General features: G+C 39.2%; 1 protein-coding gene across 2 annotated transcripts in view; it reads right to left on the bottom strand.

Annotated features, from left to right (window-relative positions):
* The window catches only part of ClpP (Caseinolytic protease proteolytic subunit), a 92,740-nt gene extending 90,162 nt beyond the window's left edge, over window positions 1–2,578 (bottom strand). For both annotated transcript variants that reach the window (XM_090371740.1, XM_090371741.1), the window contains exon 1: window positions 1,932–2,578. In XM_090371740.1, coding sequence (XP_090227866.1) covers window positions 1,932–1,958 — 27 coding nt within the window. In that variant the 5' untranslated portion in view covers window positions 1,959–2,578. The remainder of the gene's footprint in view (window positions 1–1,931) is intronic.
* Window positions 2,579–26,256: the final 23,678 nt, after the last annotated feature.

The raw sequence follows: 26,256 nt of genomic DNA, 5'->3' as shown, positions 1-26,256 counted from the left end.
ATTTTGATCACAAAAGGTGGTGCTGCTCTTGCCAAAGAATTTTTGTAGGGAAGCATTATTATGATAATAAACTGTATGCATTATGCCAAGAAGCTTTCCATCAAGCATCACAAAAAGTAGAGGTGACAAGCAAAACCACAATTTACTACCTTGTTATAAAGTCTGAAGAGACAGGGTCTGTGTTTGATTGAAAGCATAATCACAGGTAAATGATCCTAAATGACAATGCACTGGAAGATGTGAGGCTGTTTGTCGCAGTCTCCAATTGATTTGACAGGGCTTATGGGTCCCCCTAAGTTGCCTGATCTATCTCCACCCAATGTCTTTCTATGGGCCTGTCTCAAAGTACTTGTTTACAACAGTAACCCTCACATAGAAAAACTGATATTGAACATCTCAGAGGCTATTGAAAGAATAAATCACACAACTCTTTGTCAAGTAGCATAAAATATGGTGAAATGAGTGAATGCAATCAGCAAAACAATAGCACTTCCGGCATCTTTTGCAAACTGTATTCAAGTAATTATTTCATTGTGTTTTACATATGTGGTTGCTGTAATAATAAATATTACGAGGTGAAATTCTGGTTGCATCTTAAATGAACAACTTTTATTAACATTCTGCATTTCCTTATGGGCTTACCTTTTTTTTTTTTTCTTTTTTTTTTCTTTTTTTTTTTTTATGTGAACCCCAAACACGAGAGGTATTAGAACCTATAGTACTTAGTACCGTGCTTGGGTTAAAAAGGCATGGGTTGAAGGAGAAGTATGGGGGGAGGGGGATGCCGGAAACTTTGCTCTAGAGACTAAACATGGGTTTCACCACTTCAAGCCTCCAATAAGCAAAGTGGTGGTATTGCTTTCCTTATGGGCTTACCTAAGGTATCTGTTATAAAATTTTTATGTATATACCTATTTGCATTATATTTATGTACTGTCCCACTGCCCTGCTAGCTTTTGCTGTACAGGGGCAGGAACCAACTATTAAACTGAATAAATAAATATATAACTATATCTACTTTTAAGAGGCTATTGTTTCAATTTCAACCAATAAGTTCAGTTCTAGTAAAGTAATAATATATTACTAGTACGCACACACACATATATTATTATTATTATTAACCATATGGTGCAAGGAAGCCTGAAGCTTATGTTGCACCAGCAAAAAACAATTCCAGAGTTACCCTGAGAGGGAGTCAAAAATAGAAAGGAATCATCACAAAAGAGAAGAATGATGATATCCAGCTCAGAACCCTGGGTGTGCAAAGCTCATACTTACTAGATGTGAGCCCCCAAAAGGTAATGTGATTACTTATGGTAAGGGTACTTTGACATCCTAATGCCATTAAATAATTGAACACTATGTGATCATGGAATTTTTATTGATATAATTAAATTTTAATTATATCGGTATATATACATATGAAATAATATTGTAAAATCGGTCTTTCTTTTTTTTTTTGAGTGGAATTTTTTCTTTTTTACTTTTTACTTTTTGTGTGTGTGTGCGCGCGCGCGAAACAGGCTATTTGATTGCATAGCTAGTCCTAGAGTTCAAGTGACACAAGAATTAGTATTAGGAATACCGAGCCCTTGCATTTAATGGGCCACAAATATATATCTGGACCCGTTTCAATCGGGTGCCTGAGTTCGTTGCATCTTTGGCATCCCCGTAAAAAGCCCCATTCAACAGTTCCAAAGAAAACATAGAGGCCGTTACGTGAAAATAAAACCCAGGATATCAACACTACTGTAACGTTTCAATATTATAATCGCAACAGAAGTGCATAAACCTCGTGTTGTGTTGTGATAATGTCTGATTTCACATATTTATTTCATAAAAAATAACAAATAAAAAAACAAACAATTTGCGAATTGCCCTTTTTATATACTGGTATCCGCGACACCATGAAACAAGAATAGAATTTTTACCTGACAAAAACTGAAACACCGCATCATCAGAATAACAGTAACTTGCTCTAATCAATAAAAAATCCTGGTAACCCAGAGCAGTAAGATATATTATATTAGAGTAAATACACATAGATACATCAGACGAGTAACATACATGTTACTACTCTGTGATAATCTTATAATATAGGGTCCCGAAATCCCAAGTGAATCAGGTGCGACCTGTGACTAAAACTGTGATTATTAGGCCGACTTGTATTCAGAAGCGTAGCTAGGTTTTTTTCGCCCTTGGCAAATTCGTGGCTATGCGCCTTTTTTCGATAATTAGTAAAATCATAATAAATAATAATAAGTACAGTCGATAGAAATTTAGATTTTGGGTACCACTCCACAGTAGCGTAGTAACGCCTTGGCATTGGGGCAGATGCCAAGGGCGCCGGTATCAGAAGGGCGCCACTGACAGGACACATGAGATCAGTGCCAAGCTATTTCGACACTCCTGGCCAGCTGACGAAATGGCGCCCCTAGATGATGTCGCATCAGGCTGAGAGCAGGGGTGAAAATTAATTTTCGCCAAATGACGTGATCTCAGAGGGCGATTCAAACTTGCATGCATCCTTAAATCTGAATACATACTGCATCCCTTCATAACTTTCAAGGGACCAATCAGGCAATCGCTTCATCAGCACATGCTCGAATACATAGCAGTTTGCATTTCGAGGATTTCATGTCAGACAACGTTAAGTTCGTTAACTACAATATCATTTTGTAGTAAACGTTTTTGTATTTAACCAAGAAACAGTCATTTGATATTTTCTTGGTTTACTGGAAATGTGCTTGTAGGCCAAGCTAACTTGTAAACTACTAGAGAAACACGTTTCTATGACATCAGGGTAATAGGGAAGTTTGTTTGTTTTTTTTTTTTTTGGCCGATGCAGCATAAGCCTCAGGCTTTCTTGCACCATATGGCTCATAATAATAATAATAATAAAAACATGATATGCATTGCTATTTATATAAAGTTGTCTCAAAACAAAAATGCAATTTTTGTAGTTAATGTTGTTTGACACTATGTCCCTCGAATTCGGGCGATGTGTGTATAGTGTTTTTGTGCTTGCTATATTATTATTGCCATATGGTGCAAGGAAATCTGAGGCTTATGCTGCACCAGCCAAAAAAAAAAAAAAATTCCCAAGTTACCCTGAGAGAGAGAGAGAGAGAGAGAAGAAGAAAGGAATCAACCAAGAAAGAGAAGAATAATGATATCCAGCTTAGGCCTCTTGTGTGTGTGCCAAGACCATACTCACCAGATGTGAGCCCCTGAACAGGTAATCATGAATATTGTGATTTTAATTTAAATAAAACAACAAAGGCCCAGTTAATTTTAGACATGCCACGAAAGAAAAAAAAGGTGAGTTAGTACCGCGTAGTAAGACTGCATAAAGAGGAAATTAAAAAAAAAATTCCGCTAGTTTACAAAACCGGCTTATAATAGAACAAGGTGACAACAAAAACGAACATACAGGGTGGCCAAAAATTAACTTTACGACTTTCATTTCAAATAATTCCTATAGTAAAGACAAAACAATTAATATTTTAACAAAAATGCTTTATTTGTACCTAGCATTTATTTTTGGAATATAATATCAGCCAAATGGCCGCCTCTTGCTGCCACACAAATGCGAGCTTTTTCAAGAGCATTTCTCATAACATTTACACAAATTTCAAGCGATATTTCAACTATTGCTGCTCAAATATTGTACTTTAGTTGTTCAATTGATGTTGGCATATACACATTCTTTAAGATAACCCCACAGAAAAAAAGTCTGCAGCAGTTAAATCTGGCGATCCTGACGGCCAGTTGATGTCACTGTTTCTGGAGATTAATCGGTGTGGAAACATTCTCTTCAAAATTTCGATTGTGGCTCGTGCTGTGTGACATGTGGCTCCCATCTTGCTGAAACCACATGTTTTCCAAACTCAATCCATCCAATTGCTGGGACAGAAAGTTCTCGATCGTGGCACGGTAGTGGTCGCCGTTCACAGTTGCAGCGTCTTCGAAGAAATAAGGTCCAATAACACCTCCTGACCAAATTCCACACCATACTGTCACTCTGCGAGGATGTAATGGTCGCTGATGTATCAACTGTGGATTTTCAGTGCCCCAATAGCGGCTATTTTGTTTGTTAAAGAAAAAGAACGCAGGAGGCATTTCGCTTCTTCTCTATTTTATCAAGGGGTTTTCAGCGTATGAAGAGCTAACTGAAAGACAATCTCCAGAAAAGCCAATCATTTTGTTCAGTGGCGTAACTATTCCAATGGAGCTGCTTTTGGGCCCGAACTTCAAAGGGAATCGTTAAATTTAGAAGACAGATTCATTTCAAAGACAATTAACGAATTTCATTAATAAACGAGAATTTTTTTTTAATTAAATGTAACACATTCTTATCAGCACAGCGACTGGCCATCCGAGTATTGTTTTGACTGTGCCACGCTTATAGAAATAGTAGGAAATAAAAGATAATCGTGAAATATTGAGCAAAACCAGTGCCAAATATACATACACAGTGTACATCACATCTGATTTTATTCTAGTGTTGAATTTATTTTACATTTTTTGTGTGTGTGGGTACAATTCATTGTTATCGGGGGGGGGGGGAATGTTTTTTTTTACAATATACAAATTTGTCACTTAACAGTCTAACTATGGCCAGTGTTATCGTTATAGTGCCTTTGATTTTTTTCTTTTCTTTCCTTTTTTTTTTTTTTTTGCTTATCTGAAACAAAAACTGCAAGGACTACGAATGAGTTATTACTATGCTAGCTAGAGACATCTAAATTACCGATGATCCTCGCATATGTCGATGACATTCTGTGTAAGTCACCGATGCAGTGGGTGTACCCTTCCTGTAATTAGCGTTTATCTCGTGGTGTTCGGAGAGCGAATTAAACAATGACAAGGAAGAGTAAAACGTCTACTTCAGTCGCCCCAAAATTAGCTGGTTTCAATCACACAAGCTGTTTGTCCAATACGTCACCCCAAAGCATGCAGTTTCATTAAATTTATGGTTTTGAGGTCATTTGCTATTTTCTCAACAACATTCTACTTTGTCTATTGCTTTCTGTCTATACAGCTAAAAAGACTGGACTGTGTCGCTTTCAATACATTTTATAACCCTTTTATATGTATCTGTTTTGTTTTCGCTTGGGGTGGGTGGGAAAATTTTGTGCAAGGTTACTTTAAGGAGAAACTGGGGGAAAGGAAACAAAAATATTCTGCCAATCAGATGTTTTCATTTTGCATTATTGGCACAGAAAGAAAATTCTGCAGCTCTTATCATGTACTATGAATTGGGAACGAGTGCCCTTAAAAGATGATATCCGCTCTACAAGGTCATCAACCTTTGCCCCTGGCAAACATACCCTGGTCCTGTTCGACCTATCCTTTTTACATACCATGTTCCCCGTTTCCCTGACAGTAGAGTCACCGACAACTACCAGTTCCATAACACAAACGTAACATAATTCATTAATACATAACTTGATACGGAAGTTATATAAACGGAACTCATAGATAATACTCGATACTGAAAAATATATAGAGATATATAGTGTTATAACTGTGTTGGGAGACAAGTTTAGGGTTTTAATTTTGTACTGAAATTGAAATTTTATTGAAATTAAATCAAAATCATGACTCAGACCAGAGCAGCAAAGCTAAAGGCTCAAGTTAATCGGGGTGTGTGGCTAAAGGGAGAACTGAGGGGGGCAGTTGCCCTCTGAATCACAGCCTTTTAAAATGCACTGCTTCCTTGATGTTTCTGGACCAATCGGGTACAGGACATGATATTGCCACGGGGTATGTTTTTGTGTGTGCGCGATGTAAGGAGCGTAAGGACAGCAGGGGACAACTCAGCGTTGTTATGGGTCTATATGAGAGCTTGAAGGACAGGGTGGATGCCCTCGAATGATCTAAATTGAGGGGCCCAACAAGCTCTCAGCTGCCCACATCAACGCCAGAGCATGCACTTGATAATCAAGCAACACAGCGGCAACTCTCAATGCAGAATGCGCTGGTCCCACAGCAACTAGTAGTTGTCGGTGATTATTGTCAAGGAAATGGGGAACATCGTATGTGAAAAGGATAGAAGGAACAGAACCAGGGTATGTCTGCCAGGGGCAAAGGTTGATGACGTTGTAGAGCCGAAATCACTTTTAAGGGCACAAAAGGTGATATTGTACACGTTGGCACTAATGACATTAAGAGTAGGAGACCGGCGGAATTACTTAACAAGTACAGGTCACTGTTTAAAAAAAGCCATGAATTACGGTTGAATTTGAAAGTGTCTGAAATTCTGCCCAGACACGATAGGAGGGAGTATATGATGAGAGCCTTGTCGATCAATTGGGCCCTGGAAAGATTGTGCGAAGCTCAAGGGTAGAATTTTTTTTAACCTGGTCTGTACTTGTTTACAGGAGAGACTGCTTCTACAGGAATGGGATTCACTTAAATAGAAAGGGTGCAAGAATATTTGCTGATGCTATCGAGGCAGTTTTTGGTGGATCGGAAAACTGCTAGTTTGGGGGGGGGGGGGGGAATATAAGGACGAATACATTAACGGTAGCCACTGACAGAGGTGAAAGTGATTCTTGCACTGCTTCTATTGGAATCAGCAGCAGCCTGGAAAACAAGATGCAGGGTATTTCAGAGACTGCTGGGAGTCGTTGCGGTACAAGTAAACACATGGCTTGTGATCGGATAGCTAAGAATAGAAACAGGTGCATGTATACTTGCCTTTTTTTTTTTTTTATGTGAACCCCAAACGCGAGAGGTATTAGAACCTATAGTACTTAGTACCGTGCTTAGGTTAGGGTTGAAGGAGCAGTATGGGGGGAGGGGTATGCCGGAAACTTTGCTCTAGAGATTAAACATGGGTTTCACCACTTCAAGCCTCCAACAAGCAAAGTGGTGGTATTTCACCGGTTGATGAAAGCCATCTACCATCAAGAGGCAAGAAAATTAATTGCACCCAGTTATCTTCCATCAAGAGACAAGAAAATTAATTGCACTCAGTATGCCTAACCGTACCTATGCCAATATTGCAAAAAAATATCAAACCACTGCCACAGAAACCGATGTTGCCTGTACACCAATGCTAGGAGTTTGGTAAATAAATTTGATGAATTTCAGGTACTGCTCAAAATATCAAAGGCAGATATTGGAGGGACATCAGAGACGTGGTGTCACACAGATATAAGGAATGCAGAACTGGAAATTGGGGAAAAAATTTAAAAATTATTATTTTAGGGTTTCCCGTAATTAAATACATTAACCCGTATTTGTGTCTGTAAATTGCGTATGTTTTATGGTAGATTTGCCTGTTTTGCTGAACGAAAAAAACCCAGTTACTGGGGAGAAAAACCTTGCTATCTACGCTTGAGACCGACTAACTCATCCACGGAGTGAAAAAAGCCCATTAAAGTTCTTCGCGTCATCGACGGGATTCGAACCCAGGAATTATTTCACCCCGTGTGGGGAGTACGGTGACGATACCACTGTGCTACCCGCAGACTGGAAATTGGGGAGTACAATGTGTACAGGAAGGGAGGAGTGGTTATGCTATTAGTTAAGAAACACATAAATCCAAGGAAGTGAAGCCAGTCGACATCGCTGGACAGTGCAGTGTCGAGTCAGTTTCGTGTGACATAAGTATTGGGAAAGCAAAATTGAGAGTAGTGGCTATATGTCTAAGGAATCTGATAAGTATAATAAGAAACTGTACAGGGCAATATAATGGAAGTAAATCAAAGAGTCTTATAATGGGGGATTTTAATTTCCAGATATTGATTGGAATTTGTGGTTTGGTTAATCACACATTAGCTAGGCTTTTGTATATTTATTGGTTGATTGTTTTCTACATCAGCTCGTTTGGGAGGCAAATAGAACGAGTGATACTCTTGATTTGATTATCAGTAGTGATTCTTCATGCATGAAGAATCTGCAGATAAAGGAACCACTAGGTGGCAATGATCACAGTGTGCTGAAGTGGGAATTAGTCCAAGAGGTAACTACCATCAGGAGTAAAGAGAATGGTTTGTGGTCTTTCATAAAGGCGACTACGATGGTCTGAGACAGTATTTTAATTCGATACAGTGGGACCAACTGATGATGTTACCAACAGCAAATTCAAAAGGGGAAGCATTCAAAGAACTTATCTTGGAAGCTACTACTCTTTACATACCAACTAACAAATATTGTTCAATGTTTAGGCCTAAATGGATGTCAGATGAACTAAAGAGACAAACGGCAGAGAAAAAAATATGCATCGGATACATATAAATTAATGGATGACATGGAAGCCTATGATAGATATAAGCTGGTCTGTAACCAAGTCACAAAGGAGATTAGGCAGGCAAAGGCAGATTATGAGAAGTCCTTGGCAAAGAACAACAGAAAAACGTTCTGTACCATTGTAAACTCTAGAAGGAAAGGTTTGAATAAAATTGGTCCACTGGATATTGATGGTTCAACTCTTGGTGATCCTGGCTAACAAACTAAACAAGTATTTTGCATCTGCATTCACACATAAGGATTTATTCAGGAAAGGGAATGCCAGCGGTGAAGTAAACTTTGGCAGTGAGCGAGATGATTTGGTAATAACTGAGAGGAAAGTGAAGGAGAAATTTTTGATGATAAACATAAAAAGGCAGCCGGAGTGCATGGGGTTTATCCAGTTATATTAAAGGTGGCAGCAAAGGAAGTAAGCAAACCCTTAGCCATAATTATGAGAGCTTCTTTGGACTCAGGGGAGGTACCCATAAACTGGAAATGTCCAAATGTGACCCCAATTCACAAAGGAAGATCAAAGCTGATACAATTAATCATAGACCGGTAAGTTTAACTTCTGTTCCAGGAAAATTAATAGAAAGACTGGTTAAAGAAGCACTGCAGGATCACTAGACAAGACTTCAGTTATAGCTCGGACACAGCATGGTTTTGTTAAGGGGAAGTCTTGCCTGACAAATTTGATTGAATAGTATGATGCAGTCACAAAAGAACTGGATGCAGGGAATAACTTTGATATTATATACTTGGATCTTAGAAAGGCTTTTGATACTGTTGCGCATGAAAGACTGCTGCACAAATTGGAGCAGTGTAGCATTGGAGGCAAATTGCTGATATGGATAAAAGGATGGTTGAGGGGGAGAAGACAGAGAGTGGTATTCAATGTACACTGCTCATCGTGGACTGGTGTTATTAGTGGAGTCACTCAGGGTTCAGTGTTGGGTCCATTTTTCTTTTCTGTATTTATAAATGATATTGATGATGGTATGTCAAGCTTAATATCCAAGTATGCAGACGATACAAAGGTTGTCAGGGTTGATAAGTACAATACTGGTAGTATACTGCTACTGCAACAGGATCTAGAAAGGTTCAGTTGATGGGCTGAGAGTTGGCAAATGAAGTTTAACATTGACATATGTAAAGTATTACATATGGGAAACAGTAACCCCAGCGTAACGTATCAACTCTGTGGTACTACACTGACAGTGGTAGAGAATGAAAAGGACCTGGGGGTAATTGTGCAGGCAGATATGAATTTCTCTGAGCAGTGCAGACGGGCTGCAAGAGTAGCTCATAGTGTCTTGTCAATGCTATACAGGAATTTTTCTAGCAGGGATAAGGAGGTGATTATTCCCTTGTATAAGGCAATGGTCCGGACACACCTTGAGTATTGTATACAGGTCTGGAGGTCTCATGTCAAGAAGGATGTAGAGCTGCTAGAATGAGTACAGAGAAGGGCAACAAGATTCGTGAATGGAACAAAGGGTTGCTCTTACGAAGAAAGGCTGAAGTTTTGCAAATTACAGTGTCTGGAGACTAGGCACCGGCGAGGTGATCTGATTGAGGTGTACAAAGCCTTGAATGGTTTGAGCATGCTCAATGCTGATGGGATACTGCCTCTTGCTCAGAATAATCACCTGAGAGGGCATAAATTCAAATTGAGGAAAGACAGATGTAGGAGAGATGTGTGGAAATTTGCCTTTAGCCAGCGGGTAGTTGGTTGGTAGAACAGACTTCCATTCATTGTTGTGGAAGTTTATAGTCTAAATAAATTTAAAGCTCAGCTGGACAGTTATTTCGAACGAACGGAGAGGTGAATAGGAGTGTTTTATTTTTTTTTTTTTGGCTTATGCTACATAAGCTTGCTTTATTGCATCATATGCTCCTACTAATGCTAATGCTGTAATTCTGCATTGTGAAGTGTAGTGATTTTACAATTCAGAACAGAGCACGAAAAAATTCACCTATTCAAGCATTCTTTTCTAACCTTGATAGAAAGGCTGAAAATGTAAGTAAATTTATTATTCCTGTTTTCATTAGTTTACGCAGGGTGGACTATTTATAAACAGAGGCAGACTGGACATAAGACTTACCGGGGAAATCCCAGTGGGCCGGAAACCGATGTGCAATTGCATGGCCATAAACACTGTTGTTAGGCAGCTAAAAGTTTTCCCCGGTAAGAATTTTTGACCCAGTCCCCCTCTGTTCACAAATGTTGAATGATCCTTGACGTTTGCTATAGTCAAAAGGTTGTCCAGTTTTGATAATAATTTTAGTCATTGCTGTAGATTTATTATTATTATTATTTATTATTTTTTTTTACTATTCTTAGCGTTTTGTTTCAACTTCATAGAACGATCTGTAATGTTGTTACTCTGGTGTCAGCTGTTTTTTTTTTAATTGAAAACATGTTGCTGGATCATTTACAGATTATAGAAAGTTGTAATATGAATTTCAAAAAGTTATTTGTCGTGATTTCAAAAATTTGAAATGATTTTATTTTACAGTTTTTTTTTTTAAATTGAGTATTAAATATTTAATATCTTCCGTAGTACAACAGACTCTCGATTAACGGGACACTTCAAGACTGTAAATTTAAAAAAAAAAATCAACCAACAATTTAAAAAAAATCAACCGAAAATCAAAAAATTCAAGTAATAACTAGAATAGGTATAAACAGATATTTTGCAAGTCGTCATTGGGAGATTAGTGTACCTATTATCTTGCAATCCCCGCTGTCTTCACACCCACCACTCAGAAAAAAAGAGCGAGACCAAATATTTAGTGTGTTGCGTCGATTGATGTGATCCGTTGCAGCGCAAAAGGACAAATTTGGTTTCGTTATTTATGTCAGGGATGTCGGAAATTTTTTTATAGTAAGCTTTTTTTTTTTGTTTTGTTTAGAAATCGCGGAAATGATGGGTAAGGGCAAAAGAGTTGCTTTTCAGTTAAACAAAAACTTGAAATTATTCAAAAGTTAGAAAACGGTGCATCTGTTAAATCTCTAAGGGATCATTTTTTTTTTATTTATTTTTTTTATATAAACCCCAAACACGAAAGGTATTAGAACCTGTAGTACTTAGTACCGTGCTTGGGTTGGAGGTTGAGAAGACGAAAGAGATATTTGTTGACATTGGACTTGAACTTCTGTAGACTGTAATTTTCAGGAAATACGTATGAAGGAAGGTTGTTCCAGGAAACGGCAGTTGAATGAATAAACGAGGAAGATGAAAAGTTGGTTCTGTGAGTTGGAAGTTGGACAGTAAATGGATGTTGGCTTGTGGCGGCACGTGTTCGGACTGTTTTGAAAGAGAGAGCGGGAATTAGGGAAGCCAATTCAGAAGTGCAGTGCCCATGGAAGTATCTGTAGAAGAGGCATGCAGCTGAAACAGTACGTCTATGAGACAGCGAGTGGAGAGACTTTATTAAAGATGAATCATTAATTAACCTAACTGCCCTCTTCTGAATGGAATCAAGAAGCCTGAGAGAGGTTTTGGGGTCACTACCCAAGATGTGGGAACAATATTCCATGGTAGGGTGGATTTGCGATTTATACAGAATGAGCAGCAGTTTGGAAGAAAAGTAACGCCGAGAGCGAAAGAGAAAACCAAGTTTTTTAGATGCAGAGGAAGCAATATTTGTAATGTGCTTGTGCCAAGAGAGATTAGAAGTCAGGGTAATCCCCAAAAGAGATATATCGTTTTGCCTAGAAATCAAAGTGTCACTAAAAATAAACATATGAGCAGAAGAAATCTTTTTGCGAGTTATAAGACAAGACTGAGTTTTAGAAGGGTTGAAATCAACTAAGTTGTTTTTGCCCCACAGGAGAATTACCTGAAGATCGGCATTTAAGGAATTGGTAGCAGATTTTCGAGAAGTTGAAGCTGATTGAGCAGGACAAGGTTTCTCAAAATGGAAAGTGCAATGCAATGTGCTATTAAGCAAAACTATGGATAGGATTTCCAGTCAATGGATGGAGATCATTAATATACAAGAGGAAAAGAGTTGGGGAAAGAACTTAACCTTGGGGGGGGGGGACACCAGCATTAGTGGAGACGTTAGAAGACAGAGACCCATCTACCATCACCGTCAGTGAGCGATCAGAGAGAAAACTGGAAAACCAATTGCTAAAAACGGTTGGCAAACCATAAGATGGAAGCTTGTTTAGAAGACCTTTATGACAAACACGATCAAAAGCCTTTGATATGTCAAGAGCAACTGCTCGTGTTTCACGAACCTTCCAATTGAATTAGTCCATAAATGGGTAACAGAAGACACAATATCACTAGTGGATCGATACTGACGGAATCCATACTGGCGATCGTTGATCAGACGGAAGGTTTCTAGATAGTTTAAAAGTTGGCGGTTAATTGATTTCTCCATTACTGTAGAAAGAGTAGAAGTAATTGCAATGGGACGATAATTGGATGGTAGGGATTTGTCAACGTGTTTAGGAACTGGCTGGATATTAGCAAATTTCCAAGCAGAAGGAAAAACACCTTTGGAATAAGAAAGTGAAAAAAGGCTGCAAAGAACTGGAGTAAGTTTAGGAGCACAGGTTTTGAAAACAAGTGGAGAAATACCATAGGGACCTGGAGCTTTCTTAGCATCACGATTCGTCAAAATCCTTCTGACATCCTTTGGACGGAAGGCTACAGGAGGTACTGAATGGAGCATGTTGGGAATAGCGGGAGGTGTTTTACCAAGATCATTTATACATGATTTGGAAGAAAAATGGGATGCTAGCAGGTCAGCTTTATCTTTGGCTGAAGTGACAATAGAACCATCTGGTTTGGACAGTGGTAGGAGCAGAGATGAGAAAAAGTTGCGGTCAATAGCTTTGGCAAGAGACCAGAATGCTCGTCTACCATTAGGGCAAGAAGCAAGTTTTCTACTCTTAGCCTGTTCAAACTCTAGTTTGGACTGATTAATGAGTGCTTATAATTGTTGCAACCTTTGGTTTAAGCAGAAAATGAAACTGAAGAATTAGAAACAAGCCAATTACGATATGCAATATACTTCTCTTGAACAGCCCTAGCACATTTATTGGAAAACCAAGGTTTAGATAAAGGACGAGATTTTAAAGTGGAATGTGGGATAAAGGATTCCATTCCTGCAAGAATAATTCCACTTACACGATCTGAGCAAACGTTGACATCCGAAATTTTGAAACAGTAATCCGACCAAGGAAAAGAAGAAAAGAAGTTTCGTAGGTCATCCCATTTTGCATTCTGGTAATGCCAATCAACACGATGTTGGGAACAGCCATGAGATAAAGGTTCCATTGGAGAAGGGACAATCACCAAGTTATGATGTGAAGTGCCTAAAGGACCTGTCAGTTCGACCGTGTACAGTACTTAGAAGGATTGTTTGTGAGAAAGAGATGAAGCGAATTGGCTGCATGATTGGGATTGTCCGGTATTCTTGTAAATAAATTAACAATCTGTGCAAGGTCATTAGTAATTGCAAAAGCCTCAGCATCTCGACCAGTTGGGTCGGTGTGTCTAGAAAACGGAAGCCACCTGGAGTTGTGAACACTAAAATCACCAAGGAAAATTACCTCACTGTTAGGAAAGTCGGACTGGAGAAAGTCCAGTTGCAAAGAGAGGAAGTCAAAGAGCTCCAAGTGATTAGTGCTGTTGGGAGAACGGTAGAGACAACAGATGAATTTGACACAATGAGGTAGAGAGATTTTAAGCCAGAGAAGATCAAAGAGAGGAGATTCCAAATTTCCAAGTCTCTGACAGGGAATATTAGAACGGTCATATGCACAAGTAACACCTTTGAGGCGAAAGGAATCATTCAGTGAATAATTTGGGCATATGAGATGAGTAGTAATTGAATCACCCGATAACTGAGATTCTGTCAGAAAAAGTACATGGGGTTTGGCAGACTGCAAGTGGAAATGGACATTGTTGAGATTAGAATTGAGACCACGTATATTTGTGAAATGAGTTACGAAGTGTTTGGGAGGTTGAGATCTTTTCACAGATAAGCTTATTCTATTAGTTTGACAATTCCTGGTGTATTTAGTAGTAAGAAAAAGTGGGTGGGACATGCTGTGTGAAGTAATGAAATTTTTGGATATGGTATACACATGGTAAGAATATACCCAGATCCTTGACATAATGTGGCCTCGACAATGCTCCCCGCATACACACTACTCGGACTCCTTCCAGTCACTATCTGGCTGAGTAGAGATAGCAAGATTATACACTAGCTGGTCCCGAAGCCTTCTAGAGAGTTATCAATAGGTTCGGTCCGGCGTACTAACTAGCGGCCGACCTGCGAACACAGTCTTAGAGCTGTACCCTCGAAATGTAAGGAATATTGGATCTCGCCACCGTAACCTCAAAAGTCATCAATCATACTGCATGATGGAAGAGATAGGGAAGAGACTAGAGACTAAACATGGGTTCCACCACTTCAAGCCTCCAAATAAGCAAAGTGGTGGTATTGCAGAGGTTGATGAGAGTCATCTACCACCTAGTACTGCCTGGTGACATTGAGGGGCGGCATTCCTCCATGTGGTGTGGGTGCCGCACCTCGACCCCTGCTTACGTTGTTTCACACTTGGGTGGTCACCCACCATGTACTTGTGCATGGAGGTTATACCCAGTATTACTAACAGTCCCACCATCCTGAAGGTGCAAGCAGAGGATTTGGCTGTCACAGACGGTTCGATCTTCGCCGAAATTGGGTCCACTTGACTTGTGTGTCACCCGAATATCAGTTCCATCAGCGTTTTATACTACCAGGTAGCAAGTACAGCTTGTCTGGCCTATCTGACAGAATGTCTGTGACAACCTTAAGGACCATAATAAGGATGTATCAAAATGGCCAAACATTAACAAGTATCGCGTGGAATTCAGATTATCCGGGATTTGTTTTTTACCATCTATTCCGGAAAACCGATCTGACGAGTCTACTGTATTTATTTTTTACTTTTCTTATCATAATTACATATAATGTAACAGATGTAATATATTTTTTCACAAAGTCCTTATGGGCACCCCAAAATCTCTGTGTGCAATATAAAAATTATAAGTCCCCAAGTGCGCCGTGGCGTGAAATAGGTTGGGAAGCACTGCTATATTACACGTTATTACAACAGTTCTTTCTAATCTGTAGAACGTTTGTCGCCCAATGATGATAAAAATAAAAAAATTTTCTGTTTATACTCCAGCACAACAACCAAGTCAGTAGAGTTTACAATAAATCGTCAATACAAATATTTATCGTAATTAGTAGTCACAGGCTTGAACGCCGGTCCACTCAAGGAACACATATTATGCACTCTCACTCCTGATCACTGGTCTACTTCAGACTCTCTAATATACAGGGTGTTTCAGTTAAACGTTTCAGAACTTCTAAGAGGGGTAGGGTACATCCTGACAACTCTAAATCATATAGCAATGTGGGGTCGGAAATGCTTTCCTGAAGCGGTGTTGTACACAGAAGCACCATAAAGAAAAGAGACCGTAAGTGAGAAATCGTTTTAATAATACATGAAAAGAAGCAAAAGGTACATGAATTAAAGTAAGTTTCTTCCACGGGCTACAATGCACGCCTCACATCTCCGACGCATGGACATCCGAACATTCTGGAATACTCCAGGCGAATTTCTTCGGCAGCTACTGCGATTCTTGCAACCAGCTCCTCAGCATTGTCAACAGGGGTGTCATAAATTAGCGATTTCATATGACCCCAGAAATAAAAATCAAGACATGATAGGTCGGGTGACCGAGCAGGCCAACGCACGGGACCACCACGTCCGATCCACTGTTGACCATATGTGACATCCAGGTAGTTACGAACATCTCCGCTATAATGGGCAGGGGCTCCATCGTGTTGGAACCACATTGTCTGTTGCGTCGATGCAGAAATCTGTTCATCTCTCAAAAGTTGTGGCAATACTTGCTGCAGAAAGATCAAGTAGATAGGTCCGGTTAGACGACACGGTAACAGGTAAGGTCCGATGAGGTGATCTCCCATAATACCGGCCCATACATTGACCGAAAATCGAATCTGTGCTGCACGATGTCGCACGACGACTTCTGTGTAGAATACCGCTTCAGGAAAGCATTTCCGACCCCACATTGCTATATGATTTCGAGTTGTCAGGATGTACCCTACCCCTCTTAGAAGTTCTGAAACGTTTAACTGAAACACCCTGTACAGCCAGCTTTGCTAAGCCTGTTCAAAAGATCAGGATCACATATTGTACGTTCTGATAAGCCAATGATTTTATGGTACAAAGAAACTTAAGTAGGTATGCAATTTGTACGTGAATCATGAAAAGGTAAAGTGTATATTAATATACAATATTAAAAATCAGAATGGCTTTTATCGTTGGCTGGTGGATGTTGGCATTGCTTAAACTTAGCTGAGTAGCATGGGTCACAGAGTAATAAGTTATCCTCTCCTCCCCACTCTTCTTTTATATATATATACACACACTATGCTGCCACTTTATTAGGTACACCCCTACTGTGCACACACACAAATGGTGTCCCACAACGTTGCAAGTCACATGACCACATTTGTGGACGTAAATGCAGCAGAACCTTTCTAGTATCAGTTAAGCGTAAACCATAGCAAGAATGGGGAAAAGGAGTGATCTAACGGACTTCGAACATGGCATGGTAGATGCAAGACATGCTGGTCAAAGCATCTCTGAAATGGCAGTTCTGAAGTTTTCACGCACCTGTTTCGCGGGTGTATCGAGAATGGTGCAACAAACAGAAAACATTCTCTCAATGGCACTCCTGTGGGAGAAAATCACTTGTTGATGAGAGAGGTCAGAGGAGGATGGTTATAATTGTGCAAGCAAACAGACGGGGCACATCATGTCAGAATACAACCTTGGTGCACAGAACAAAATATCGCAGCGGACCACTAGTCGCACTTTGTGGTGAATGGGCTACAACAGCCGACAGACACATTGCGTACCTTCGTTATCATTGAAGAACAAGAGAGTGGGCACAGCAACAGCAGCACTGGACTATCGAGGATTGGAAAATAGTTGCTTGGTCTGACGAGTCGAAGTTCCTGGTGCATCATGTTGATGGCTCAGAATTTGGCGAAAACAACATGAATCTATGGACCGGTCATGTCTGACGACTACTGTGCAAGGTGGTGGGGGCAGTGTTATGGTGTGGGGAATGTTTCCTTGGCACACACTGGGTCCTTGATACCTATAAATTCATGTCTGAATGCTACATCATACCTAAACATTATTGCTGACCAAGTGCATCCGTTCATGTTGACAATTTATCCTCAGTCAGATGGTTACTTCCAGCAGAATAATGCGCCAGTGCACAAAGCTAGAATCACTATAGAATGGCTCCAGGAACATGACAATGACTTTTCTTTGCTGCAGTGGCCCGCTCAGTTCCTGCATCTCAATCCTATATCTTGTTCAACACATGCCTAAAAGAATTCAGGCTGTTTTGAAGGCTAAAGGAAGCCCAACACGCTACTATGTAGGTGTACCTAATAAAGTGGCAGCACAGTGTATATGCCAATGTTATGTTATTGGTATAACCCTCTCTTCTCCATAACCTTAAGTAAACAAAAGGCAAGAGAGAGAGAGAGAGATTACCCTAGATATTGCTTACCCCAATTTTCTTCTAATTTTTAAGACAGGCAAAGCATGTAGATAAAATGAAGCAGGATGCCCATCAATACTACCATCATAGGTGATCTCAACCAGGATGTCAATCCTTCGCCTAAGAACTGTTGAATTCAGGCTGTCCATAGGGTTTGTCCCGGGGAGAATCCGAAATCAGAGCAATCTAAGAAAAATTTTGATATATTATTTGCAAAATTGGATCTTCTAAACAGAATTCTATTTCCTGGCATTCCGATACAGTTCTACCCGATAAACATAATCGTTCTTGGTGACACTTAGTATCTGTTTTAAATTCGATTCTGTAAGCGGCTGGTTTCTCCTGTAACTTGATTGATCCTGTTGCTATAAAGATATCTTTAAATGTTACCGTTACTGTTCTTGCAAGGCAGGTTGACATAGCCTGAAGACTACTAGTGTATCACGCGCAAAAAATCTCAGCGGAGAACTTATTTTATCCTGAAATTTTTGACATACTGCTTCTAAGAAAATGCTATATCCTGTAAATGACAGGTCTACCACCAATGGAGCGGTTGCAGTAATTTTGATGCGAGTTGTTCTGACTGTCCGATTTCCAACTGATGTAACGTTTGAGTTTTAGGTAAAGCGTTCACTTTGCAAGCTGTCATGTGATCTAAATTACTTACTTTTGAGGCACCTCACTTTTTCTTCATAAAAATGACATTGGATCATCTTTTCGTCAAAAATAAATTGTTTTGAAACACTGAAATTTGATTGCAGATCTCCAATCTCTCCATATTTCAGTCTGGATGGTAAATTGGCTTGAACTAGTTAAGTTTCGGCATTCTGACCGACTTGAAAAAATAAATGGTGATCAAGTATATCTGTAGGCTGATCGAAAGTTCCTACAACTTGAATCTCTATAGTTTTTAGTAACGGCAAAGTTTTTCAAGGATATTGTTTCTACAGTGTTGTTGGAAAACGACTGTATCTCTACTATATGCTGACAGGTTGCTCCTTCAATTTTTCTTTCCTCATATACTCTGGTGAAATCTGGTACCAGCCATACCCAATAGTGTAGACAAGGTTGGCTATCGATGTTATGACAATTAGCTCCGCTGTCTCCTGAAACACAATTTGTTATACCTGGCCAACTTAACGATTCCTTAGATACGGCTTTAAACATATTCCGAGCAACAATGTAAATCTCAAGAGAAACATGCGTTCTGCAGGCATGCTATCTGGCTAATCAGATGTAATTCTTTAGGAAAAGTATAGTAAATACATCTTGTTTGCCATTGGCAATGCACTCGCTTAAAGGTCATCTGTAATTGAGAGAGTTTGCTGGGAGCCTGACAAACCAAATACATTGCGTATAGTCTAAGTTAATCAAGGTGACTTATGCTTTTGTGTACTTTGCACAGCCGAGACATGTAAGAACCACATTCGTCTACTTCTGCTTGTACAATCTGGTGGGTGGTACACGTAGTATCAGCTAGCAAAAGAATTATGGACACAATTACCAACATCTGCAAAGGTGTTATTCTTGACTCAGGTCTCCGATCAAACTGTACGGGGTCTAAGTAATCCCACACTCTTCCTGTGGTTGTATTCACTGCATGTCCTATCGTTACTCCTGCTAATGCTGTTACTTACCATATAATGTTAAAAAAAAAAAAAAAAAAAAAAAAAATGAATGGCAAATGCCTAAAAAACGGTACTCACCTTGTATAAATCTGCAATAAATTTATTGGTAAATGGTGACTACTATAATAAGACTACTATAATTTCACTATCATATAATGTTAATTGCCATATGGCTCTGAACAATCTCCAGATATTTCTGATCATCATGTAGTCCTTTTATCGCCTGCCCTAATGTGTTCAAGATAAACCTTGCACACCAAATAATCATTGCCGCTATTATTCCGAAAATAATATAAACTGTATATGTGATAAAGGCAGGAAAACAGTGTCTATCCTGATCAAATCCCAACAAAATACAAGATATCCTTTGACATTCATCATGACCCATTAGGTGCACAAATCCCTGGACTAATTTCCCTTTATGCAAAATAAACAGGAACTTTAAGAGGTCCTGGGGTTTACAAGAAGAACCGAGGTACATTTACTTGAAGCAGCTTGTCATTTACCATGTATGTTTGCTCTGCTCGAACTTTCTCACAATCAAAGTGCCCTTATGTGACAAAGTGAAAATGGAGTCAGTAAAAATTGCTTTCAAACCTTATTCTTCGAAGTGAGCTTACTCATCTGATAACAAATGTCTTTCATGTCTAATATGATTTGAACTTTCCAACGGTGCTATGCAAATTTTATAAGAGATGATCAGAGGATTTTCTTATCGCTTGTGACCCATCATGCTAACCAGTACGTCTCTGCCACCGGCCTTTGGCAAATGCATGCAGATAACTGATCACATTTTTTCTAAACAATACTCTACATCTATTCTTGGCACATCTACACAGATCATCTCCACTTATACTGGTACATGACTAAGGTACCATTCTCTTTCAAAGCCTGTTTTAAAATAAAATGTTTAGGACGTACCAAAGTATTGTCAGGAAGAAGTAACATCGATTCTCACTGTTTCACGCAATTACCACAATTATTCTCGACGCAGCTGTCAGCTGGAATTGCTCCAAGCAATGATGCTGGAGGGCTCAGCATCTCACACTTGTATGTTCCATGTTTTACCATACAGACTTCCACATCGGTATGAGCGGATGCATCACCTATCAGACACATCATAATTAGGAGAGAATTTTTCAAGTTGTTCATTATGACAACCTTCTCTGTGTCTAGCGCCCGTAGGGGGGGGGGTGAAACAACAAAAGGTAAACTGTCACCCATAGATGTTAATCAATGGCTTATTTTAATGCATCTGTTAACCTTATAATAAAATCATATCCATCATTAGCCCAATTTTGTTCCGAAGTTTCTTCCTGAGTTCGTTTAGTGTCGGGATCCGTAACCCAAAGCACAAATCTTTCAAATAACCCGAAGTTATCTGAGTGTTTCTGCTCCCACTTCTGCATAGGTTTGTGATAGCGAGGGTTGCGTTACATCCCATCCTTGATCAGCGGTAACATTGGGTAATATATCCTCTTCAGACATTTGCGTAACTGCTGGAGTCTGGGAATCAACTACCGGTTGGAGCATAACTAGTTCCCACTTTTGCTATGCAGGTTATACTGGTGTGTCAGTTGTGAATGATTTTCTTTATTCCTCTTGTGGAGCTAGCTGCTTGTCTTGTTTCACTTCTGATTGCAACTTTTGATCTTTATTAGGAAAATATTTAATGGTATAGAAATAGGGAGACTAGGGATCAAAAATGAAGTATCCATAGGTTCATCCCACTGCTCCTCTTTGGTCTCTTACTCTTCATATATTTCTTTAGGTTTTGTGTGATCCAATGTTGGTTCAGGAGAGGGATCTGCTTCAGGTAGCTCGAGGCATTCTGGAAATGGTCTGCGATCTACTATTTTAGTTAGTCTGTTTACATGAATTAGTTGTTTGTCTCTGGGATTATAGATATGTTGTATTTGAAGGTTGACTGTAGAAGTCTTGGTTATTACTCTAAGGTTCGGCACTTTGACCTGGTCTAACTTTTGGCATATGCAGGTATACCTCACTGCCCGCTCTGATTTGCTTATCTAGCTTTAGTGGAGCGATACTGTTCTTGATTTTCTGCTGCATCTTGTAGGTGTTGTTGAACAATTTCATATGTACACTGAATCCTGGCTGTCATCTATTTTGAGTAATATTCAAAGGAAGCATACATTGGTTGAACTGGAGTATTCCATGTTTGAGGTATGATCAGGTCCCTTCCGCATAATGAAAAGTCCGGTGTTTCTGTGTAGATGAGTGAACAGTGGAAGGATATGCTGCTATTGCTAGAAGTACACAAATATGCCAGTCTGTGTGGTATTGACTACGTCATAGTATGGCAGCCAGTGTCTTAATTAGAAGTTCCACCTTAGCGTTATATTGGGGATGGAATGCAGTTGTTTGAAGCTTCTTAATTCCAAGACATTCGGAAATATTTTTCATTAGCTGGCTGCAAAAATTACTACCACGGTCTGTTAGTAGGTCTTGCCACTACAAAATTAACAAAAGCAGTTGCCACTTCTTCAGCTTTCTGTGATTCCAATGATATCACTTCTGTGTACCTTGTGAAGCAATTCACGACTACTAGAAGGTATTTATCCCAATATAAACTAGTGGTTAATGGTCCAAGAATGTCCATACTCACTTTGTACCAAGGCGTTGACTCAGCAGGTAACCGCACCAGGTTTGCCTCTGCCTTATATCCTCTTCTCTCCAAACACGAAGCACAAAAGTCCACATAATTTTTGATGTCACTATACATATTTACCCAAAAGAAGTCTTTTTGAATCCACTGTAACATCTTGTCAAATGCTAGATGGCCACTTTGCAGAACATTGTGGCAGGCCTTCATGATTTCCAATTTTAGTGTGTGGTACAACTCATTATTCTCAAAGCCCTGCTCTAGTAAATTTTGCACCAGCAAGTGTAGTGATATATTCCGTCTCTCAAATAGTATCAATCTGGGATCTTCACTGAAGATTGAGTATTGTTCTCCAGTTGTGCAATTAAAGGATTTAATTTATTTTCTCTCTGTAATGACTTCATCAGATCTTTCGTGGCATATTTTGGCATTTTACTAAGGCTTCTAAAGTGATTTCGGTTGATAAAGGTGCAACTGTTTATAACATTTCTCTTGCATGGATTAGACTTTTCGTCTTTCTCTAGCACTGGTTGAGATAGGAAATCTCGCAATCGAGTGTAAGTGACCCAGCCCATATTCAATTGAGAAGTCATAATTTTGCAACATCAAATTCCACTGAGTTAATTGAGGTGTGGAGTTCTTTAATTGTAGTAGGTAATTCAATGGAGCGTTGTCTGAAATTATGACAAACTTCCTTGCATATAAGCTCTGAACTGAGATCGAAAACACTACAGCCAAGCTCTCCTTTTCAAGTGCTATACACTTTCTCAGCCTGTTTCAACAATCTGCCTTGTATGCAATTGGCTGCCTGGAGCCGTATTCTGATTGTTGCTCGAAAACTCCTGGGATTACACAATCACTCGCATGTATGCTTACAAAGAAAGGCTGATAAGTCTGGATAAATCAGTAATGGTTCTGAGATAAGGGCTGTTTTCAGTTTATCAAAAGCTGATTGTGTTGTTTCATTCCAAATAAAAGGTGTATCTTTTTTGTGAGGCTGGTTAATGGTCGGAACACCTCTGCATAATCCTTGATAAACTTTCTATAAAGTCCGGTCATCGCTAAGAATCTTCTCACCTGTTTGACTGTCTTAGGTGGTAAATAATTTTTGATAGCAAAATTCTCATGATCCAGGACTCCATCTGAACTAACATGAAGACTAAAATAAGCGATCTCTTGTTTGAAGAATTCACACTTGGACGGCCTCAGTTTAGTCACATTGTCTCAATCGTCAGAAAACCTTTTCCAATTTCTCCATGTGAGATCCGAGCCTGCAACAATAATGTCATCCAGATAACAGAAGACGGATTCTTTTTCAGATCTTGGAGAACGGACATGGTTCTCACAAACGTTGTGGGGCTATTTTTTTTAACCAGAATGGTAATTTCCTGAACGCATACAGGGCGTATCCGGTAGTAAAAGCCATTTTTTGTCTCTCTGCAGGGTGGACAGGAATCTGCCAGAACCCTGACTGAAGATCAAGAATGCTGTGCTTTTCTCAGAATATCCAGAATTTATATGACGAATTGCAAATTGTCTGCAACAGTTTGGCATTGTTTGCAGAAATCGATACACATATGAAGCAAACGGTCTCATTTTTAACCGTTACAACTGGAGCCAAATACGGTGAAACACTGAGTGAAATTATACCTGCATCCAACCATTCATCTATCTGCTTTTCCCCATAGGGTTGTAAGGCATAGGGTGTGCGATAGGCTCTCTGCTTGATCGGAAGTCTTCTAATTTTATTGTTCCACTCCTGTGGATCGACCCAATTGGGAAGGTTTGTTTGTTAGTTATTTGGGTTTTAGGAGCATTAGCAACTAAGGCCATTTGCTCCGGGAATAAACGGTGGTCATTTCTTGACCTTTCCGCATCCTCGTATTTGGTGGGGATGGGCTCGAACCCCAGTCTAATCAAGAAGCGTGTGCTACGCACTGCTGCTCCTTCCCACCTGGCTACGGAGGCGCCAATTGGGAAGGTGATTTGGCAAAAAAATCTTTGTACCTAATAGCATAACCAGTTCTTGTTCAGTGACCATCAAATGGCTCAGCTCAGTCTTCCCTTGTTACTGGAGACAATTTCTTATCGCTCCTGTTTACCTGCAAAATTAAGTTGACGTGTTTGCTACAACTGCAAACACGTCAACATGCTAGTTTTGCCAGCATCATTCCTGCTGAGGCACAGTGACTCAGTTGATGTGTTTGCTACAACTGCAACCTTTGTCTCTTGACTTGTCTAGAGTTTCCAACAGCCAACTCGTTACTACCCAAGTTATAGTTGGGCTCTACCAGAACCAATTGCCCTGGATGGAACATGCTTGCACACTGAATAGTTAATACTGTGTTAGGTGGAATGTTTAGAGGTTAATCTTCTAACACTGGGTTTTTGGTCACTCAGAATCCATTCTCGCAGCCCAATTTCTCTTATGCAAATCCCAAATGGCAGACTTTAAAATTCTTTTCCCTAATATAAATGAAAATTTCCATAACACATCTGAACCTAGGATCAGTTGACAGCAATGGCTCAATCTATCTAAAGGCGACAATGGGAATGACTTCCCATCCAAAGTTAATCTTAGGGATTTTTGTGTCTAGAGGTACATTACCGGGGAGATCCCATATACTGTAATGTCGGGAGGGCTGTCTCAAATACCTATTGTTTAATTTTATCAAAAATTTCTGCACCAAGCAGGGTGATGGATGCCCCACTATCAACGAAAAACCTTGCTTTTATGCCCTGAATAAATCCTTCTACTAGAGGTAGATCAGTGTCATTATCTGCTGTAAAAACACCACGCTCTGCCCCACTTCATGGTCTCTCGAGAAAATTTTCGTTGTCAGCTGGACGTTATTCAACTGCCAAGATGAAGAGATCCCCATATGGCTTATGTCTCTTATTTTATCCCCTATATTGTTTATCTTCTGATTTATTATTGTATGTTTCTCTAGGGCTTGTGTTAAGTGTTTGAGTTTGCTCTGCCTGGTACACAATTGATGATCCTACCACAAAAGGACCTCCCAATTGTTGGGGAGGGAGTGTGCATGTTTCTACCCACTATCCTCCGCTAATAAGTGTTCTCGCCTTGGTGTGAACCTGCCCGGACATACATCTAAATGGAAAAACACTGCTTCAATTTGATCTGGATCATTATGTAAAATCGTGTCTCAGCTATTGAGCAAAGCAAATCGACAACAAATATCAATAAAGAAGTAAATTATATATGGCAATTTTCAGAATAAATTTTTCTTGAATATTTGTATAATTTTTTTCATGTAATCTGTGATTTTTGTGTACCTTTTCTAGAAGTTTGTTTAGGTAATATTTATATTGTAGAATGTTTTGTGATAGTTTTCATTTGTGGTATGGGAAATATTTCGTGTTATTTTTTATTAGCAATATTAAAATTATATGAAAAAAATGTATCCATTTTATTTCCCTGGTTGTTAAAAAAAAAAGACGAATAAAAAGTGGTGCGTACTGATTAGGCACAGATGGTTTTATGTGAATCCTTCGCTTCTTTTAGGTATTTTGATTTCACTATCAGATTTCAGTACTGATCCAGCTAAATGGAAAATAAATGCTAATCTCATTCATGTTGCCAAAATGTGCTGTCTCAGAATTTAGAGTGCAATTTGAAATCAGTCTAAAAATTTGGCGAAAAAGTAAGATATGCAAGAAAAGAATTGTTTTATAGGAAAATGGCAAGGTCGTTAAAAGAGACTAGCTAATATTCTCAGAATCTACTGGAAAAGTGTATTGTTGTGTGTATTATTTAAAGATGGACTCAATGATATGTAATCAATTTCAAACTGGATTGGATTCAATGACTGGAAAAATGCACTTGCAAGAATCACAACACATGAAAAATCAAAAGAGCATTTCACCTCTCTATATTTAATGTTTCAGTTCCCAAAGTTTACCTGGATTGATACAAAATTGTAAATTGAGAAGGAAAAAGCAACTAAATACTGGACTGAAGTTTTAAGAATAGTTGTGGTAAAAATTTTGGTAGAAAGAGGTATACCTTTTCGTGGTGATAATGAGCAACACTATAATCCTAACAATGCCAACTTCCTCGGGTGTATTGATCTTCTCAGTTTGATCCTTTTCTAAGAGCATATAAGAAAAAAAAGGA

The sequence above is a fragment of the Mastigoproctus giganteus genome, chromosome 4 (assembly GCF_048544385.1).
Source record: "Mastigoproctus giganteus isolate SK-2022 chromosome 4, ASM4854438v1, whole genome shotgun sequence".
Lineage (NCBI taxonomy): Eukaryota > Metazoa > Arthropoda > Arachnida > Uropygi > Thelyphonidae > Mastigoproctus > Mastigoproctus giganteus.
This window is presented reverse-complemented; position numbering and strand designations above follow the sequence as displayed.